The 22,990-nt window shown below is 41.4% G+C and overlaps 1 protein-coding gene across 6 annotated transcripts in view; it reads left to right on the top strand.

Moving 5' to 3' along the window:
* The first annotated feature begins 2,004 nt into the window (after window positions 1-2,004).
* Window positions 2,005-22,990, top strand: part of LOC129186293 (growth/differentiation factor 11-like) — a 65,004-nt gene continuing 44,018 nt past the window's right edge. Inside the window, exons 1-3 of one of the 6 annotated variants that reach the window (XM_054784398.1) lie at window positions 2,005-2,228; window positions 2,349-2,709; window positions 20,982-21,342. In XM_054784398.1, the coding sequence (XP_054640373.1) occupies window positions 21,277-21,342 (66 nt within the window). In that variant the 5' untranslated portion in view covers window positions 2,005-2,228; window positions 2,349-2,709; window positions 20,982-21,276. Of the gene's footprint in view, window positions 2,710-20,592; window positions 20,867-20,981; window positions 21,343-22,990 lie in introns of those variants that run through there. The other 5 variants (XM_054784397.1, XM_054784395.1, XM_054784402.1 and 2 more) reach the window with 5 other exon arrangements.

The raw sequence follows: 22,990 nt of genomic DNA, 5'->3' as shown, positions 1-22,990 counted from the left end.
ACTCATAGGTGAGGGCAGGAATTTTCCTTGCCTTGCCTTCTGGATCAGCTCTCTTCACCACGATCGTCCGGGACAGCGACCGCATTACTGCAGATGCTCTGACAATTTGCCTGTCCAGCTCATTGCCCAGCCTTCCCTCACTCGTGAATGAGATCCAGAGATTGAACTTGAACTCATCCACCTGTGGCCAGGCGTCACTCCCAACCCAAAGTGCAATCCACGCTTTTCTGACTCAGAACCATGGCTTCAGATTTGCAGGTGCTGAGTCTCATACCAGAAGCTTCACACTCAGTTGTGAACCGCCCAAGTAAACGCTGAAGGTCACAGCCTGATGAGGCCAGGCCACATCATCCACAAATAGGAGAGATGAGCTCCTAAGGCCTCCAAACGGGACATCCTCAACTCCTTGGCTGCATCTGGAAATGTTGTCCTTAACAGAATTGGTGACAAAGGGCAGCCTTGGCGGAGGTCAATGTTCGCAAGGACAGGCTTGGCTCACTGCTGGCAATGCGAACCAGGCATCCTGCTCCGGTTGTACAAGGACCGAATGGTATGTAGTTGCATGCCATGAACACCTGGACTTACAGAGCACCGAAATGTCTTGAAAATAATTTTAAAAAAACCCTGAATGTCACGAAATGTCCCCAGGACCTCTTCAAAGTTATTGTTTTCCAGAAACCAGCTTATTGTGTTTGCATGTTTGTTGGAAGTATGTTGCTCTGGCTGATGTATACAGTAAGTACACGCCTACGCACACTGACTTTGCAGCACATTCATCGTAATTAGTCATATTCAAATAAATGTAAATGATGTGAGCTTGGATTCCAGGAGAAATATGCAAAGTAAAAAAATGGCTATCTTATATAAATGCTGAGTATTATTCTACAATTATTTTAACATAAGTGCATTAATGCAATACAACACTGTGTCAAAGTACATTACTGTATATTGTATGAGGAGCAAAAGATGCAGTGCACGTTCATAACTATCCATCTTTTTTGTCCAGCAGATGTCACTAGTGGGTCATTGATGCCACATTGACAAGTAAGCGTCCACTTTTTTTTTTAAATTAAGCAACTTTTTTGTTTATTAAGTTCAAGCATAGCATGTGCTTTCTCCGTTTGAAGTAGTCCTAACATTTTCATCAAATATGTAAACTGAATGGAGAAACAGTGACTTTTGAGATGATAGTTAAAACCTTTAGTAAGACTATAAAAGACAGAAGCACATCTGCTGCTACATGACTAAAGTAAACCATCCCTCTTTTAATGTAAATGCCAACAGTTTATGGTATGGCAAACTGTGTCTTATTGGAGTTGTATACAATTTAACAAAGGTGGACACATTTTCACCTAATTATAAAAGCTTGTACAGCTTAGGTCAAACCTAATGACTATATATAGTAACATTTGTACTGAAAAGCAGTGCATCATATTTTTATTTAGAACAGGGGTGTCCAAAGTGCGGCCCACGGCTAGTTTAATAAATAATACAAATAAAATAAAATACAGCAAAAAGACACAATGTAAAGAGAAAAAGCTGATATGTTGATAGTAATAACTAATAACACACAACTTTTTAAAATTATATAATTAAACAATATATAATAAATATCAAATCCATCCTCTGATTTTTCATCATGTGGCGCTTGGTGGAAAAAGTTTGGACACCCCTGATTTACACTACTGTGTTACATTAAGCAAGCTCAAACAGTCATATAGTTTTCATTGTTTTGTTAGAGTGAGACATTAGTTGTGCACTGAAAAAAACGGACAGATATTCGCTCATAAGAGACCTTGCACCCTCCCTTCGCTCTGTCCCTCTTGACTTGGTGACAGACCTAAAAGCCTTTTGTTGCAATCTTAGCCAATGGAGACGGATTACGACAGCGGGCAGCTGAGATATATAAAGAGCCCCCTTTTTGACCGTACTTGCACATTTTCCAGTGACACTTCTGCACACTCACACACACACACACACACACGCACCTACACACACACCTCCATGGACTGAAACTTGTACAGAGGACACCAAAAACAACAATCCATACTACATGTGATCGGGCTATGCATTCATCAGATTTGATCAACTTTCAATAAAGACGCAAGACACACTGGAACGCACTTTTTTATTTTCCTTTGCAAAAAGCTCAACTTCGTGGTGTTGGATTAGATGTCACTTTGTTACGATAAGGAGCGACGCACAACCAAGAGAGGAAATTTAACCGGGTAAAGTGAGTTTCAAAAAGAGAGAAACAACAAAAAAGTTGCATTGCCTGGTGTCCACTCATCGTCATGTCGAGGTATAACTTCTTACTGTGCTTGATGGTGCTCATCTCCTTGGGACAGTCGGGGAGCGATGAGCCCAATCTGCTGCTGCCTCCCGCCAGCGAGACGCCCACGGATGCCGGCCTATCGCTCCTGGATGAGGACGCCGGTTCCCACGAGTGCTCCGCCTGCGTTTGGAGGGAACAAAGCAAAGTGCTGAGGCTGGAGACCATCAAGTCGCAGATCTTGAGCAAGCTGCGTCTGAAGCAGGCGCCTAACATCAGCCGGGAAGTGGTCAACCAGCTGCTGCCCAAGGCGCCTCCGCTCCAGCAGCTGTTGGACCATCACGACTTCCAAGGAGACGCGTCCTCCCAGGATGAGTTTATGGAGGAGGATGAGTACCACGCCACCACAGAGTCCGTCATCACCATGGCTTCTGAGCGTGAGTAATAGTTTACAACTTCGTATCCAAGGGCACTGTGCGTAATTACGCAAGCAAACAGTTCTCTCATTGGAGTTTCTGTGCCTCATTGAAATTCTTTGAATTGACTTAGCTTTGGCTTGACTAATTGGCTCAATCAGCTGTTGGTGGCAGCTGTCAAAAAGGGATTAAGCCTGATAAATCAATAATCAAGCAGCCCGAGGAGCTCAACCTCAAGCAGACATCTCCAATATTGCCTGATGGACTTTTTGTCTTCAATCCCTCTAATGATGATGATGGTCCACCTGGTGACTGCTGTATGTTTTGGACCATGGCAGCTGCTCTCAAGAGTCTATCTCCATGCTGACACCTCTTATTGCACATGTGTGTGAACGCATGACAAAGCAGGCTGAATGTCAAGTACATTATCCATGATAACGCCGTCTCCTTTTGCACGAAAGCCCTAAATTCTGGGAGTTATAACGACAACATTAAATATTTGCTGCACAGTTTGCCATAATTCGCTGATAAACCACAGGCAGCCCCCTTGGAGAAATTTTATAAAATGACTGTTGAACGCTGGCAGCTGTGCTCTATCGTTCTTTTATAGGAGCCTCTACCGGTTTCCCTGCTGTTCATCGCAGTGAGAAAAAGTGTGTCCAAAAAGCTGCTATTGTTCCCCTCATGCAGTGCCCCCCCTTCGGCCGCACTTGCCTTTTTAAATGCGAAGTTTATAGGCACAGCTCGTTTTTTTCCACCACGGGTGCACAAAGACAGAGACGCACTTGGGGTCGAGGGGAGTGTGTGACCTTTTGCTGCAAGATCGCGGGGTTCAACAACATTTACACACGTAATATATTCTGCACAAGGCGGATAAAACACGCCCCATATAATGAGCTCGTACACCACCAGTGAACAAAGATGCACCTGTGTGTGTGAGTGTGCAGAGTGTGGAGTGTGTGTAGTGCGGAGCCTCGTGTGGTCTAAATATGCATTACTTTTTTATTATCCTTTTAGTAGAGATCAGCGAGTACACCACTATCTGTATCTGTATCTACATCTGTTCACCCCTCTAAATTGTCTGTATCTATCTGTGCTCGGAGTGGGCGGGACAGAGACAACAAAATGGGCGTGGTTTAGTGGGGATGGGCGGGGCTTAAATCGGTACATTATTTTAAGTCTGAAATTGACATGAATTGATCAGAAGTTGCTGTATTTATTGTTTATTATTCAGCAATATGTGTACTGTGTATGTGTGTAAGTGATTGGTAAGACTTTATTATTTAATTTTTTTTAATGGTATTTGTGAAGTTGGTGATTCATGCAAACATCCACTGATGGCAAAGAGGGAAATAATCTTGTCAGCCTTGTTCACTGTATTTTTCTCAAAAGCACCGCGTTCAGTACTACAAGCAGTTTTCCAACTGACTTTATATCAACAGCCAAATTATAAGCAAGCAGATGAAAAAAAAACCCCGGCAGTGACTGACGCGCAAGCCGTATATATCTGTCTTGTGAAATGCACCGCGTGAGCTACGAAACAATTTTAAGATTGCAACGTGCATACTGCAACGTATTGAGAGGGGTGTAATACTGTATTTTACCACGCTTATGTATATAATGTAGTATGATAGCCATACAGGCAGAATGTTTGATGCAACTGTTGTGCAGGTGTACCTAATGTTGTGGCCAGTCAATGCAGGCTAACGTTACCACTATCTGTGTACTACCAACTGAAAATTAACAAACCTCTTATACTGTAGGGAGCACGCCTGTTTTATGATGACTTCATGGAATGAGACAAAAATATTTTTCAAGGAAAAAAGCGGTCATGCTTCCCCAATTGAGTTGCATAAGTGACTGACGCAACACAAGCCTGCACAGCGCTGTCTTGTCAAAGGCACCGCGTACTTTACCAAACAAGTTTACCAAGTAACTTTAGATACAAACCGAAATAAAGGCGAGCTGAGGAAAACCTAATAAAGTGGAGGCAGTGGGCAACGCCACATGAGCCGTCTTCAACTTGCCAATTGCACCGTGTTCGTGAAGGAGGCACCAATCAACTCCTCTGTGGCTCCAGCCTGCACAGTCTGTCTCGGGAGGGGCGGTCGCTGTGTTTGACTGGCCAATCACAGCGCGTGAAGAGTGAATACATAATGAGGATTTTCTTTCATCTCGATTACGGATAATGACGAGATGTACTCGTTTCATGCTCGTATTCGACAAAAATGCATTATCCATAAGGGATACTCGTTTTTAACTGCCAAGTGAAGTCCAAGTGAAAGGCCTTATGAGTGTGTGTTTGCTTTTTGTTGTGAACAAGGACAAATATGTTGCAATACTTATCCAAAACAGAGTGGAAAATATTCCATTCCTGACACAAACAATGTTTCTGTCAACTCTTACTCCTTTATTTATATTGCTGTAAAATCGATCTAAAAACTAGATTAAACTGGTACATATTGCTCACTGGAGGTGAACAAATTATTAGTAATCGCTGTGACAGAGAGAAGCGATAGGATTAAATACGCTCTGCTTCTTCATACTCCTTTTCGGACATGTTGAATTGTAACATGTAACCGTATAAAGTAACCCATAGGGGTTTCCAAAGTGCGTCCCTGAGACAATTTTTTGGCACTCAGCACATTTTCATTACTTGCCCGTGACACATTGTAAAAAATAAAAAAATGTGTTTTTTTTTTTATTCATGAGAAATGTCATGAAATTTACACTAATTTTCTTTGCTATCTATAACATAAAGCTAAGATGTCAATGTTTTGTTCCGTTAGCTCAGCATATACTGACCTACACTGGTATGCTTTAGCATCTTTAATGTGCAAAATGTGTCACAGTGGACTCTGCATCCTTTAGTTTTTATGTATGTGGCCCTCGGTGGAAGAAGCTTCAAATCAAATCAAATCAAATCAAATCAAATCAAATCAAAGTTTATTTGCATAGCACCTTACAACATCCCAATGGTGCCCAAGGTGCTTCACAAGAATAAAAACACGCAATAGCAAATGAGAACAGGGTAAGATCGAATAAGATAGAATAAAAACAACTAAAACAATAAAATAAAAATACAGGCACAGAATCACAACTAAAGTACATATTATCATCATGTGTCATAAGCCAGTCTGAATAAATGAGTTTTTAAAAGAGATTTAAAAACTGACAACTCTGTAGTCGATCGTAGCGCAGGTGGAAGGGAGTTACAAAGTGTGGGGGCAAATGCAGCAAAAGCACGTTCCCCCCTATTCCCCCCTATCCCCCCCCCCCCCCCCCCCCACCCCCATAACCTTCTACCAAGCTAAATGGAAAAGTTCTAATAAATAGTATAATAGAAAGTATATTGTGCAGTTTCCTGAGGATTAAAAACTATGTGGCAATAGTACCTGCAATCAAGCTATCTGTGTCTACAGTATGTATCTGTGCAAGTGTATAATTTGGCAGGGCCTCATGTCATCAATAGGAGCTTGTGCATGTGTGTGTTACTGTTATGTATCTTCTTTATCTGTCATGTTTCAGCACGTCCTCTTCACGCCAGCTGCAGTTTTCATCATATGCTATTTTTCTCCCTCACCCCCACCACCACTACCACCACCACCTTTTTTTTTTTTTTTTTGCCTGTGGCGCCTTAGCGGGGGATCCCACAGGATTACAAGTGCCTTCTTTTCTGTCTTTCCATGAAAGAAGGAGGGCTTCAAACACTATGCTGTGTTCCGCACGCACCTCAAACCCAATCACCATATTCACAGTCATGCACACTGCCTTTGATGGTCGGGTGGGTTCATACAGTACATACTGTACTGTACAGTGTTGCTTCTTAGTATTCACACAAGGTACATGTGGGTGCCGCAGTGGGGGTTGACAGAGTCCATGCTTCAGAGTTGCTAATTACTATGAAATTGCATGGAAAAGTACATCTATTTATATCATGGCGCGGCACTTAATGTACTGAAGCATCCACCTCCGTACAGTATGTTCTGGAGGTGACGCTCGTTCGTATCTCATGTCAATCCAATGATTGTTTATCAGCGTTGATAATATCTTGTTGATTTTGAGGTTGATTGTGTAGTTTAATGTGTATGCTGACACCAAGGGGGTTTTGCTTCAAGGGGAGAGGGCTTTTGAGCCCATCTGTTATAACCTTTAGGCCTCTGTCATCTGATATACACTTGCACTGAGTGGCACCTTCAATTGTATTACTTTTTTACCCTTGACTTACAGTACATGTTGACAAACGGCCTGTACCTTTTTGGTACCTCTAATATATAGGGTCTAGACCAGGGGTCACCAACGTTTTTCCTTGTGAGAGCTACTTTTACAAAATGAAAATGGCCAAGAGCTACGCATTTTTGTAACATTTATTTTCAGAGCTTATTTTAAAGCCAAACAAAGCGAATATGCTTGTTTTACCAGAACATTAACAAAATGCTGGTGTCCACAACTCACATTTTGTATTTCAGAATGCATTTCTTTCTACTGTTCTTTCATTATTAACTGAAAACCTGAATGAAAAGCAGGCATGTGGTTGTGGGGGGCTACCTGGTGCCCGCGGGCACCACGTTGGTGACCCCTGGTCTAGACCTTAGCCCCGTGCGGTACATCAGTGCCCTGAGAGATAGAAATGGGTTCTGATTCCTAATTGTGACAATATAGACTGCATTAAGAAGTGCTTTTAGAAGAGATACACTGCATTTTAGAACTAAGATTCTGTAATTTTCTGTGCTATGAGAAGCATGTGGAGAGTTTTCCTCACCAGAGACTCCATCAAAGAGTAGCCATCTTCTGTTATGTCATCCTGCAGTCAGAAACTCATGAAATGAACCTGTATGTGAGGTTTATGCTTTTAGCCAGTACAACACAAGCATGGTCATGCATGGTATTTATTTTGATGTTTTCGCTGCCCCTTTGCCCCATCGTCATACCCAATGTGATTATATGCAGGTTACCATTGTTGAACTTGGTATGTAGCAGTAGCATTTCAGGAAGTCCCATGAAGAGGTCCTTCTCAGACTGCTGAAAGGACAAAAATACATTATAAAAATGAATTCAAACGTTAAATTAAGTGACATTAACAATACAAACATTACAGTATAATACCTATATCTTTAAATAATGTTGCTTATTTACCTTTAACATTAGTTTGGATAAACTCATGATTAATCTCCAACTGTAAATCATAAATTTACAAAGACAACAAGGATTCCAACAATTACAGTACATTCAAGGTTATCTGAAACAGCAAGAAGTTGGTCTGTGTTCGCCTCTTAAAAATCTCTGACTTTATGCGCATAACCTGACCGGTCATACATCGTAGAACTCTATTACAGCAAATTAAAGCTGATGAGCTTAATGTTTTGCTCAAGACAGGAACTAACTAAAAACAGTAAGGAGCTCATCCTGCATTAATACCACTGTTGTGTTCATTGTAAGCAAGTGTAACACGCAGGAGTGCTTTTGTTAACCGCGCACACTGAATTTCCAACTCAGCAGTTAATTGAACTGAGGTGTTAATTGGAGAGCATAAGAAAGTGGAACGGAAAACAGCTCTTTGATCACATTTATTAAGAAACATAAAGATGTGGTTAAATGAACAGTGGCATTAACTGGAACGAGTTTGTTTATGTTATTATTTGAAGTACAGTGTTCCCTCGTTTATCGCGGGGGTTAGGCTCCCAAAATAGCCCGCAATAAGTGAAATCCGCAAAGCAGCCAACTTCATTTTTTTACAATTATTATACAGGATATGTTTTAAGGCTGTAAAACCCCTCACCATACACTTTATAGACAGTTTCTCACATTTCTTTCTTGTTTAAACACTCTCAAAAAAGTTCATACCTTTGTTTGAATGTTAATGATCAACCTTAATCATCGACACATAAAATTATTAAGTCACTCACACATATTTCACTCTTGTGACCATGCCTTTTCATCCTGGCGCCGTTCCTGTGTACTTTAGCGTTTTTGTATCCTTTTTAAAAAATATTGCTGCAGTAAGCGACCTGTTGCAGTCCTCCTCCTTCGAACCGTAGATTCATTTACAAGCTAGCAAGCAAGCTAGCGATGACACAGGAGACACGGCAGGACAGCACGAAGGAGATTGATTGACAATAATCTACAGCCAATGAGGACACAGGAAACATTGGGCGGTGCAGACAGAGGAAAGAGAGAGACACTAAACTTCCCACAATGCAATTCTTAAACGGCCAGGCTCAGGCTGTGACAGCGTTAATATGCTGTAATAAAAAAAGCACTAAAAAAATTAAGCAAAACATCAAATACGAGAAAGGTGAACCGCGATAGAGCGAGGGAACACTGTAAATGCAAATCATAACATTGAACAGCTAAAGTGATATTTGCCTATGCAAAACAAAGAACAAGACAGGCAAGTAACTAATGAGATCCAATAAAAGTGGTCTATTAAGTCAGAAGTAAATATACAACTATAGAACCACAGCAAACACCAAAAATAGTAATAAACATGTAAACTTAATACATATCTAACAGTATCAAGGACAAGCACAATTCTTTTGTACCGATCTCATGCGACTGAGCAGGTGTACCTACAAGTAATTACTGTGGACATTACATAACCCAATCAGTAAAACTTGATACTTATTAATAAACTCCTTTGAGTTATTCCTGCGACTCTTACCTGGCTGTCAGGCCTCCTCTTCAAGGTTCCTGCTCGGCTGTCACTTCGTGGTAGACGCCTGGACGAGCTCTCAGCCTAGTGAGCACAGTTAGTATCGCACTTAGCATCTCTGTCAACAAACAGCACGCTAGCTAGCTAGCTAGTAGGAGGAAGTAGGTTAACACCTTTAAAAACAACCCAATAAGACGCTGTTGGTAGTAAAAACAACGTCCGAAGTGTGAATTTAAATCGTTTAAGAATATCAGTCGCTTACATTCTTAACCAAAACCAAAAATTCTCACCTCCTTTATGAAGCTACGAAGTGATTCATCCTCGCTGATTCCACGCGAGAACGCCCGCTTCTTTGGAGATCCACTGTTGTCTACAGTGACCGACAGCATTTTCAACCTTTTAAACAAGTGGTTTATGTAAGCTCCAAGACTAGATGATTTATGTGTGAGTGTGTGTCTCCTACGCAAAAGCAGCAGGAACAGAAACAGGAACCGTGTACTGTAACAATGACGACGCCCAGGCAAGTACGGAGAGCCATGAGGGTCAAACCCACCTAACGCAGGCCAACAAAACTACCTCTACTCCCATTGGCTTATGTCTACATGCCACCTTGTCAGATAAAGTCTACTAACTCGATACAGTGACATTCTGTATCAATTCAATAACAAGACACCCTTGCAGAACACAATAAAACGTTGGATGGACGGATCGACCCAAATCACTATTGCCAACTCCTCAGTAAGAAAAGTAGCTATTGGCAGTCCTAGAAGTCACTAGATGACGTCATCAAATAGTTTGCATATTATTTGCAGCAGATGCAGTAGGAAAAAAGTAGAACGTCATAGGCGACAAAAAGTTAGTAAAAGAAACGTAATTGCGTTTAGAACTGCAAAAAAAATTGCAAATTGGTTAGTTAATTTGAAATTGGCCTTCACTTCATCAAAATAAAATATTTTGAAGATTTTATCTCGGCCAGCGCCTCTCAAAGTCTAGACAACGTAATAATTACATCCGGACTCACCTCCAGCCTCCACCCTTATCTTGCAGTTACAGCTACTTGTTTCATTTATCACACAACGTTCTCCCATCACACATTCTGACACACTGACAGGTAAGTGAGCGAGCCCGAATGAGGCTTGATTGTAATGAGTAGTAATTTAATGAAGATTAAGAAACATTTACTTTTTAGAGCCCACTCTGTAAAACAGGGCGAGATCCACCTCAGCGGCATCGCACCTCATGCATGCGTGATTCATGGACGCGTAGAGCAACACTATGCTCTGAAGCTGACTGTGCACTGACAGCTTGTGAGCGCTTTGGGGTGGGGTGGACCTCTCAGCAGCACCCACTGCTGCTCAGTAAGAACCAAAACTGCAGAACAATATGTGCTTACACTTTTTAAGTCCCCAAATACCAGAAAACTCTCCAACCACACCAGAAAAAGTCGCTAGATTTGTTGCTAGTCGCTTTTGAGAAAATATGTTGCCAAGAGGGTTTGGAATGTTGCCACATTTACGGACATAATTGCCAAGTTGGCAACAATGACAATGACATGGGATGCCATTTAGGTTGCTTTACTTCTTTATTGATCCCACACAGGGAGACTGTAACATCAGTGTGTCAACAGTGTCATCTTTTGGTGGAAAGTATGAACTGCACATACCGTAAATACAGTATATTAACAAATTTCCCATGGAATAACAGTGCAGCAAAACGATGAAAGACACATACAAATATGTATCCATGCAGGCTTTGTGTAAGAATGCGGATAGATGTTAGAAGTGCTATTTTCATCTGCTACATTTATTATGTCTGACACAGGAGATAAGCGTTCACTGCACTTTGATCGCTTTGTTTTCAACTATTTCATGTCTTTATACAACACACCATGCACACTCACAGGTTTAGAGCAAATTGTTTGAACAACATATACTGTTATACATCCACTTATCCGGGTCCAGGTTGAGGGGTGCAGTCTCAGTAGGGAAGCCAGACATCCCGTTCTCTGGCCACTTCTTCCAGTTCCATGGAGGGGACACCGTGGTGCTCCCAGGCCAACTGCGACAAGTGATCCTTCCTGCGTGCCCAAGGTCCAGACTTTTCATGACCAGAACACCTCACCAAGGAGGCTTCCATGAGGCATGCATCCAGCCTAGATGCCCGAGCCATCTCAACAGGTTCCTCTCCATGCACAAGAGCAGCGGCTCTACCCTGACTGAGCTCCTCACCCTATCTCTTAGGGTGAGTCCAGCCACCCTTTTGAGGAAACTCATTTTGGCTGATCTTGCTCTTTCAGTCGCGACCCAAAGCTCATGACTCATAGGTGAGTGCAGGAATTTTCCTTGCCTTGCCTTCTGGATCAGCTCTCTTCACCACGATCGTCCGGGACAGCGACCGCATTACTGCAGACTCTCTGACAATTTGCCTGTCCAGCTCATGCTCCAGCCTTCCCTCACTCGTGAATGAGATCCAGAGATTGAACTTGAACTCATCCACCTGTGGCCAGGCGTCACTCCCAACCCAAAGTGCAATCAACGCTTTTCTGACTAAGAACCATGGCTTCAGATTTGCAGGTGCTGAGTCTCATACCAGAAGCTTCACACTCAGTTGTGAACTGCCCCAGTAAACGCTGAAGGTCACAGCCTGATGAGGCCAGGCCACATCATCCACAAATAGGAGAGATGAGCTCCTGAGGCCTCCAAACGGGACATCCTCAACTCCTTGGCTGCATCTGGAAATGTTGTCCTTAACAGAATTGGTGACAAAGGGCAGCCTTGGCGGAGGTCAATGTTCGCAAGGACGGGCTTGGCTCACTGCTGGCAATGCGAACCAGGCATCCTGCTCCGGTTGTACAAGGACCGAATGGTATGTAGTTGCATGCCATGAACCCCTGGACTTCCAGAGCACCGAAATGTCTTGAAAATAATTAAAAAAAAACCCTGAATGTCACGAAATGTCCCCAGGACCTCTTCAAAGTTATTGTTTTCCAGAAACCAGCTTATTGTGTTTGCATGTTTGTTGGAAGTATGTTGCTCTGGCTGATGTATACAGTAAGTACACGCCTACGCACACTGACTTTGCAGCACATTCATCTGCTGTGGGATCAATAAAGTACATACAATACAATACAATTAGTCATAATTAATTAGTCATATTCAAATAAATGTAAATGATGTGAGCTTGGATTCCAGGAAAAATATGCAAAGTAAAAAAATGGCTATCTTATATAAATGCTGAGTATTATTCTACAATTATTTTAACATAAGTGCATTAATGCAATACAACACTGTGTCAAAGTACATTACTGTATATTGTATGAGGAGCAAAAGATGCAGTGCACGTTCATAACTATCCATCTTTTTTGTCCAGCAGATGTCACTAGTGGGTCATTGATGCAACATTGACAAGTACGCGTCCACTTTTTTTTTTAATTAAGCAACTTTTTTGTTTATTAAGTTCAAGCATAGCATGTGCTTTCTCCGTTTGAAGTAGTCCTAACATTTTCATCAAATATGTAAACTGAATGGAGAAACAGTGACTTTTGAGATGATAGTTAAAACCTTTAGTAAGACTATAAAAGACAGAAGCACATCTGCTGCTACATGACTAAAGTAAACCATCCCTCTTTTAATGTAAATGCCAACAGTTTATGGTATGGCAAACTGTGTCTTATTGGAGTTGTATACAATTTAACAAAGGTGGACACATTTTCACCTAATTATAAAAGCTTGTACAGCTTAGGTCAAACTTAAGAACTATATATAGTAACATTTGTACTGAAAAGCAGTGCATCATATTTTTATTTAGAACAGGGGTGTCCAAAGTGCGGCCCACGGCTAGTTTAATAAATAATAAACAAATAAAATAAAATACAGCAAAAAGACACAATGTAAAGAGAAAAAGCTGATATGTTGATAGTAATAACTAATAACACACAACTTTTAAAAATTATATAATTAAACAATATATAATAAATATCAAATCCATCCTCTGATTTTTCATCATGTGGCGCTTGGTGGAAAAAGTTTGGACACCCTTGATTTACACTACTGTGTTACATTAAGCAAGCTCAAACAGTCATATAGTTTTCATTGTTTTGTTAGAGTGAGACATTAGTTGTGCACTGTAAAAAACGGACGGATATTCGCTCATAAGAGACCTTGCACCCTCTCTTCGCTCTGTCCCTCTTGACTTGGTGACAGACCTAAAAGCCTTTTGTTGCAATCTTAGCCAATGGAGACGTATTACGACAGCGGGCAGCTGAGATATATAAAGAGCCCCCTTTTTGACCGTACTTGCACATTTTCCAGTGACACTACAGAGGTATAGAATCCACTTTGTGTCAAAAAGGTATTTATGACATGTCTTGATTGATTTATGACCCCCTATCATAAAAGTTTATGACATGCCCCTCCCCCCACCCCCACCCCCACAACATCAAAGCGTTTTCACACCTATGTGACGAAGATCAAAGCGTTTTCACACCTACGTGACATGTTTATGACATGGCAATAAAACAATAAAAGTTTATGACGGGCCAATGAAACAATAAAACATCAAAGCGTTTCACACCTATGTGTCAGGGATCAAAGCATCAGGAAGCAATAAAAGTTTATGGCATACCAATAAAGCAATAAAATAATAAAACATCAATGCGTTTTCACACCTATGTGTCAGGGATCAAAGCATCAGGAAGCGGACATGCGGAAGTCATAAAACAAACAAACAATCATAAAATCATTCCCACGTGACTGTGTTTTCTTCCGGCTGCGTGTGGGGGAAGCCCCCATTCCCATACCCCTCTTTTCCTAACGACCCCCCTCCACCCCCACCACCCCCAAGACATCCTCCGGCCTTATCTGGGTGTGTCTCAGCATGTGTGACTGGGGCCCCCAATACCGCCCCCTCCGGCCTGTCTGTGTGTCTCAAACATGGAGTTTTCCCATTGAAACAATACAAGTAATACTGCTAAAACAGTCAACACATTGCATCCTTAGCTCACACGTCCCCATTCAAACCATTTAAATCAGCCAATTGCAAAGAACACTGAAACACTCAAAACACTGAAAACTCGTTTTTACCATAGTCCCATTGAAACAATAGAAATAATACTACTAAAACATTCAAAACATTACAACCTTAGATACCAGTCTTTCTACTACAGCTATTTTTTTTTTAAATTATATTTTCTTAAATGTCATGATTACCTGTCAGCCGTCCATCCACCAGCCTTGTTTCTTCAATAGCAACGTACAAATGATACATCTAGGCCACTCCCTCCTGCATCTAGACCACTCCCCCCAACCGGCCGATACAATTACTGTTGAAAGCTATCAGCTTGACCCCTTGGCGTTAAAACAGACTTTATACTTGCATTTGGTCTGCTTTCTTATGTTAAAATGTTTAGCATCGTGGCGTCATCCTCTGAGCATGATGTATTGCACTCCTAGAGCTTTCCTAGCATAGCCATGCTATCCCTGTAGTGTCTTATCTTTTAATCAGCACTCTAGTGTTATGAATGACTAAAGGAAAGTAGACTTACAACTTGCAACTATTTGGTCTCTTTTAATAAAAATAAAAAGTCTAGAACAGCTACCAGTCTTTCTACTACAGCTATTTTGTTAAAAATTATATTTTCTTAAAAAATATCATGATTACCTGTCAGCCGTCCATCCACCAGCCTTGTTTCTTCAAGAGCAACGAACAAATGACACATCTTGGCCACTCCCTCCTGCATCTAGACCACTCCCCCCAACCAGCTGATACAATTACTGTTGAAAAATCACAGCTATCAGCTTGACCCCTTGGCGTTAAAACAGACTTTATACATGAAAGCAAATAAAGGTGATATACCACAGAGTCAAGAAGCTGTAAAAAACAGGAAACCTTGGGACAACTGTCTTATCACCCCCATGACTTATCAACTGTGGATCATTACAATCCTCTCCAAGTACCCAAATACAAGAATGTACTATATTCTATTTATTTAGTTCCTTATTTCCAATGCAGTACAAGTATATTGCAAGTACCCAAATACAAGAATGTACTATATTCTATTTATTTAGTTCCTTATTTCCAATGCAGTACAAGTATACTGCATGTACCAAAATACAAGAATGTACTGTATTCTATTTATTTAGTTCCTTATTTCCAATGCAGTACCAGTATACAGCCAGTAAATACACGACCTGATGGAGAAAGCATGCTTTGGTCGCACTCAGGACGACGATGAGGAGCAAGGAAACGAGCCCTCACCTAGAAAAACTATGCCTCTATTTCCTCGTTCGCTTTTCAATAAGCACAATCTTCCAACAACACGTCTTCATTGCATTATGAACACGAAAATTTGTAGAGTGACGATGAGCGTCGGACAGTACAGTGACATAAAAGGCTTTGCAGAAGTATGAAAGAAAGTGTGAAACAAACAAAATCTAACACTTTAAAACTGAGGAGTTGAAATTAAAAACACTGTTAGTAAAACACAAAACTAAAAAGAACCAGCCCCACAGTAACATCCAACAATATTGTATTATTGTTTCGGCAGCACCAAGAAGTCTCTCTGTACTTATAACAACGTATCCTGGTTCTACACATGACAGCTGCTGAAGTGCGGTTGTCAGGGTAGGACGGAAAACGCTCTCAACTACCCTGCTGTAGTGGTTGATGTAAATGACTCTTCGTTCATTTAGACATGAATGCTGCAACTGGCTTGGATGTTCTATGATGCAGCCGTTGCATTCAGATCGTGCTATTTCCCACGCTACCTGATTCAAACATTTTTTCAGTAAGGTTTGGAAGAGGGTGATGATGTTTGCAGTGAATCTTGTCGCACTTCCAACATCTTCAGACGGGGTTACGTCGTTGTGCCGATAAACGGGCACGTAGGTCGATTCATTGTCGGCATAACCCCAAGTTGTGGGGACATTGTCGAGATTGGTGCATTCAGCCGTCTTATTGTGTGGATCCTTGATGATTCCTGTATGATTGTAAAGAAAATAATGAGATTAGAAATAAAACAAACAACAAGATTAACTGTATTGATGAGAAAGTATGATTTGCTATGGGTGATGCATCTGTTGTTTACCAGTAGTCTTACGAATTTGCCCGGCAACACAGTAGTATCAAGCATATTTTAAGATAATGTCAGAGATGAAAAGGAAATCTATATCATACAGTACATATATATCAACACATTATATTCTATATCTAATGAGCACTCTTTAAAAACAAATATTAGTCAATGTTTAGACAATAGTGTTTTACATAGGACTTTTTTATTATAGGAATGTTCTCCAATGATGGATGATGGGTTTGTGGTAATCAGTAAAGGGTGAATATTACCTGAAGACTTCTGCTGTGCCATGTTGAATTAAATAGGGGTTGGGGAAAAAAGAGTCTCCTTCTCTCAATCAAGTTCCAGATGACAGTAGAATGTAGTGGGTACAGCGGATGGTTTTTCGGGTATCTGTGGAAAGGGGGGTGGAGATTGAGGAAGCATAGCCTGCCTCCTGAGGCCCCCCATGTCCTGGAGACAAGTCAGGGCATGTTTGTTGGTTTGTTTTTTTAAAATCAAATAATGTCTCTGCTTTAGTATTTGAATGCTTACAGTATACCGGCGATGTGTTTGGAAATTAAATAAATAAATAAAAAAGCGTATTGTGCTTACGACCCCTGCTGAGAGAATGGCATGATTATACATTATACAACAAATGGAGCGTCCTGTCCTATATGCACATACGCATATCTAACTGAAAGAACCTTTAAAATTGCTGCTAGTGATGTAGTCGTCAAATGTGTAACTGAAGTAGCACCCCATACTGCATCATATCAGTACTTCTGTAGGATTTCCTACAGAATGCACGTGTAGCATGCATATTGTGTCATTACCAACCCCTTGACCGCCATGTTCTAATTGTAATAAAAAGAAAAAATGAAGAAAGAAATAAAAGAGAGGTCAAAATGAATAGTACACATACAGTATGTACTAATTAACTGTGATTAAAAGGGACACAATGAAAATAATAAATAGAACAAAACATCATATCTGGACAACTAGACAATGAATAACAATAATAACAACCTCTAACAATATATACATAGTGATAATAAATATAATATTGGTCATATGTAAACAGTATATGTGTGTCTTTCTGTTAGCCAACATACAGTATGTACAGTATTTGCATCCACTTTAGGGGGAGGAATTGGCCCTGTAATGTCAAATGTATGCATCAGGACAATCAGGTTTGGTAATGACCAACATTCACACTTTTCAATCAAGACACTCCTTTGTAGGAAAGGCTTTCAGAAGGACACATACCTAACAAAGTCACTATCTATTGTTTTAGATCATCTTTATACAGTATGTTCTAGACTTTTTATTTTTATTAACAGAGCCCAAATGGTTGCAAGTTGTAAGTCTACCTTCCTTTAGTCCTTCATAACACTAGCGTGCTGATTAAAAGATAAGACGCTGCAGGGATAGCATGGCTGTGTGAGGAAAGCTCTACAAGTCGAACACATGCTGAGATGACGACCTCACGATGCAAAACATTTTAACATAAGAAAGCAGACCAAATGGAGATGCGGCCAGGATGGACTCCCGAGAGAAGTCACACCAAATGGACCCGAGTCAGGGTGTTCATTCAGGACAAACAAGCCAGGAGAAGAAGTTCCAAGAGGAGCCCTGTTGATCAAAGCTTCACAAAGACTAGGTAAGGGGGGCAAAGACTGATGCGTTTCAAAATAAATGAATAAATGTAAAATACTACGTTCTTGTATTTGGGTACTTGCAGTATACTGGTACTGTGTTTGGAAATAAATAAATAAATAGAATATAGTACATTCTTGTATTTGGGTACTTGCAGTATACTTTTACTGCGTTTGGAAATAAGGAAATAAATAGAATATAGTACATTCTTGTATTTGGGTACATGCAGTATACTAGTACTGCATTGGAAATAAATAAATAAATAAATAAATAAATAGAATATAGTACATTCTTGTATTTGGGTACATGCAGTATACTAGTACTGCATTGGAAATAAATAAATAAAGAAATAAAGAAATAGAATATAGTACATTCTTGTATTTGGGTACTTGCTGTATACTGGTACTGCATTGGAAATAAGGAACTAAATAAATAGAATATAGTACATTCTTGTATTTTGGTACATGCAGTATACTTGTACTGCATTGGAAATAAGGAACTAAATAAATAGAATATAGTACATTCTTGTATTTTGGTACATGCAGTATACTTGTACTGCATTGGAAATAAGGACCTAAATAAATAGAATATAGTACATTCTTGTATTTGGGTACTTGGAGAGGATTGTAATGATCCACAGTTGATAAGTCATGGGGGTGATAAGACAGTTGTCCCAAGGTTTCCTGTTTTTTACAGCTTCTTGACTCTGTGGTATATCACCTTTATTTGCTTTCATGTATAAAGTCTGTTTTAACGCCAAGGGGTCAAGCTGATAGCTGTGATTTTTCAACAGTAATTGTATCAGCTGGTTGGGGGGAGTGGTCTAGATGCAGGAGGGAGTGGCCAAGATGTGTCATTTGTTCGTTGCTCTTGAAGAAACAAGGCTGGTGGATGGACGGCTGACAGGTAATCATGATATTTTTTAAGAAAATATAATTTTTAACAAAATAGCTGTAGTAGAAAGACTGGTAGCTGTTCTAGACTTTTTATTTTTATTAAAAGAGACCAAATAGTTGCAAGTTGTAAGTCTACTTTCCTTTAGTCATTCATAACACTAGAGTGCTGATTAAAAGATAAGACACTACAGGGATAGCATGGCTATGCTAGGAAAGCTCTAGGAGTGCAATACATCATGCTCAGAGGATGACGCCACGATGCTAAACATTTTAACATAAGAAAGCAGACCAAATGCAAGTATAAAGTCTGTTTTAACGCCAAGGGGTCAAGCTGATAGCTTTCAACAGTAATTGTATCGGCCGGTTGGGGGGAGTGGTCTAGATGCAGGAGGGAGTGGCCTAGATGTATCATTTGTACGTTGCTATTGAAGAAACAAGGCTGGTGGATGGACGGCTGACAGGTAATCATGACATTTAAGAAAATATAATTTTAAAAAAAAATAGCTGTAGTAGAAAGACTGGTATCTAAGGTTGTAATGTTTTGAATGTTTTAGTAGTATTATTTCTATTGTTTCAATGGGACTATGGTAAAAACGAGTTTTCAGTGTTTTGAGTGTTTCAGTGTTCTTTGCAATTGGCTGATTTAAATGGTTTGAATGGGGACGTGTGAGCTAAGGATGCAATGTGTTGACTGTTTTAGCAGTATTACTTGTATTGTTTCAATGGGAAAACTCCATGTTTGAGACACACAGACAGGCCGGAGGGGGCGGTATTGGGGGCCCCAGTCACACATGCTGAGACACACCCAGATAAGGCCGGAGGATGTCTTGGGGGTGGTGGGGGTGGAGGGGGGTCGTTAGGAAAAGAGGGGTATGGGAATGGGGGCTTCCCCCACACGCAGCCGGAAGAAAACACAGTCACGTGGGAATGATTTTATGATTGTTTGTTTGTTTTATGACTTCCGCATGTCCGCTTCCTGATGCTTTGATCCCTGACACATAGGTGTGAAAACGCATTGATGTTTTATTATTTTATTGCTTTATTGGTATGCCATAGGCCGCGCGGTGGTCTCGTGGTTAGCACGTTGGCCAACACAGTAACAGCTTGGAGATCGGGAAGACCTGGGTTCGATTCTCCCCTGGGCATTTCTGTGTGGAGTTTGCATGTTCTCCCCGTGTGCGTGTGGGTTTTCTCCGGGTACTCCGGCTTCCTCCCACATTCCAAAAACATGCAGGTGAGGTTAATTGGCGACTCTAAATTGTCCATAGGTATGAATGTGAGTGTGAATGGTTGTTTGTCTATATGTGCCCTGCGATTGGCTGGCGACCAGTCCAGGGTGTACCCCGCCTGTCGCCCGAAGTCAGCTGGGATAGGCTCCAGCATGCCCCCGAGACCCTAATGAGGAAGAAGCGGTATAGAAAATGGATGGATGGATGGATGGATGGATGGTATGCCATAAACTTTTATTGCTTCCTGATGCTTTGATCCCTGACACATAGGTGTGAAACGTTTTGATGTTGTGGGGGTGGGGGTGGGGGGAGGGGCATGTCATAAACTTTTATGACAGGGGGTTATAAATCAATCATGTACATGTCATAAATACCTTTTTGACACAAAGTGGATTCTCTACCTCTCTGACACTTCTGCACACTCACACACACACACACACACGCACCTACACACACACCTCCATGGACTGAAACTTGTACAGAGGACACCAAAAACAACAATCCATACTACATGTGATCGGGCTATGCATTCATCAGATTTGATCAACTTTCAATAAAGACGCAAGACACACTGGAACGCACTTTTTTATTTTCCATTGCAAAAAGCTCAACTTCGTGGTGTTGGATTAGATGTCACTTTGTTACGATAAGGAGCGACGCACAACCAAGAGAGGAAATTTAACCGGGTAAAGTGAGTTTCAAAAAGAGTGAAACAACAAAAAAGTTGCATTGCCTGGTGTCCACTCATCGTCATGTCGAGGTATAACTTCTTACTGTGCTTGATGGTGCTCATCTCCTTGGGACAGTCGGGGAGCGATGAGCCCAATCTGCTGCTGCCTCCCGCCAGCGAGACGCCCACGGATGCCGGCCTATCGCTCCTGGATGAGGACGCCGGTTCCCACGAGTGCTCCGCCTGCGTTTGGAGGGAACAAAGCAAAGTGCTGAGGCTGGAGACCATCAAGTCGCAGATCTTGAGCAAGCTGCGTCTGAAGCAGGCGCCTAACATCAGCCGGGAAGTGGTCAACCAGCTGCTGCCCAAGGCGCCTCCGCTCCAGCAGCTGTTGGACCATCACGACTTCCAAGGAGACGCGTCCTCCCAGGATGAGTTTATGGAGGAGGATGAGTACCACGCCACCACAGAGTCCGTCATCACCATGGCTTCTGAGCGTGAGTAATAGTTTACAACTTCGTATCCAAGGGCACTGTGCGTAATTACGCAAGCAAACAGTCCTCTCATTGGAGTTTCTGTGGCTCATTGAAATTCTTTGAATTGACTTAGCTTTGGCTTGACTAATTGGCTCAATCAGCTGTTGGTGGCAGCTGTCAAAAAGGGATTAAGCCTGATAAATCAATAATCAAGCAGCCCGAGGAGCTCAACCTCAAGCAGACATCTCCAATATTGCCTGATGGACTTTTTGTCTTCAATCCCTCTAATGATGATGATGGTCCACCTGGTGACTGCTGTATGTTTTGGACCATGGCAGCTGCTCTCAAGAGTCTATCTCCATGCTGACACCTCTTATTGCACATGTGTGTGAACGCATGACAAAGCAGGCTGAATGTCAAGTACATTATCCATGATAACGCCGTCTCCTTTTGCACGAAAGCCCTAAATTCTGGGAGTTATAACGACAACATTAAATATTTGCTGCACAGTTTGCCATAATTCGCTGATAAACCACAGGCAGCCCCCTTGGAGACATTTTATAAAATGACTGTTGAACGCTGGCAGCTGTGCTCTATCGTTCTTTTATAGGAGCCTCTACCGGTTTCCCTGCTGTTCATCGCAGTGAGAAAAAGTGTGTCCAAAAAGCTGCTATTGTTCCCCTCATGCAGCGCCCCCCCTTCGGCCGCACTTGCCTTTTTAAATGCGAAGTTTATAGGCACAGCTCGTTTTTTTCCACCACGGGTGCACAAAGACAGAGACGCACTCGGGGTCGAGGGGAGTGTGTGACCTTTTGCTGCAAGATCGCGGGGTTCAACAACATTTACACACGTAATATATTCTGCACAAGGCGGATAAAACACGCCCCATATAATGAGCTCGTACACCACCAGTGAACAAAGATGCACCTGTGTGTGTGAGTGTGCAGAGTGTGGAGTGTGTGTAGTGCGGAGCCTCGTGTGGTCTAAATATGCATTACTTTTTTATTATCCTTTTAGTAGAGATCAGCGAGTACACCACTATCTGTATCTGTATCTACATCTGTTCACCCCTCTAAATTGTCTGTATCTATCTGTGCTCGGAGTGGGCGGGACAGAGACAACAAAGTGGGCGTGGTTTAGTGGGGATGGGCGGGGCTTAAATCGGTACATTATTTTAAGTCTGAAATTGACATGAATTGATCAGAAGTTGCTGTATTTATTGTTTATTATTCAGCAATATGTGTACTGTGTATGTGTGTAAGTGATTGGTAAGACTTTATTATTTAATTTTTTTTAATGGTATTTGTGAAGTTGGTGATTCATGCAAACATCCACTGATGGCAAAGAGGGAAATAATCTTGTCAGCCTTGTTCACTGTATTTTTCTCAAAAGCACCGCGTTCAGTACTACAAGCAGTTTTCCAACTGACTTTATATCAACAGCCAAATTATAAGCAAGCAGATGAAAAAAAAAACCCGGCAGTGACTGACGCGCAAGCCGTATATATCTGTCTTGTGAAATGCACCGCGTGAGCTACGAAACAATTTTAAGATTGCAACGTGCATACTGCAACGTATTGAGAGGGGTGTAATACTGTATTTTACCACGCTTATGTATATAATGTAGTATGATAGCCATACAGGCAGAATGTTTGATGCAACTGTTGTGC

This window comes from Dunckerocampus dactyliophorus, chromosome 8 (assembly GCF_027744805.1).
Source record: "Dunckerocampus dactyliophorus isolate RoL2022-P2 chromosome 8, RoL_Ddac_1.1, whole genome shotgun sequence".
NCBI classification, from domain to species: domain Eukaryota; kingdom Metazoa; phylum Chordata; class Actinopteri; order Syngnathiformes; family Syngnathidae; genus Dunckerocampus; species Dunckerocampus dactyliophorus.
This window is presented reverse-complemented; position numbering and strand designations above follow the sequence as displayed.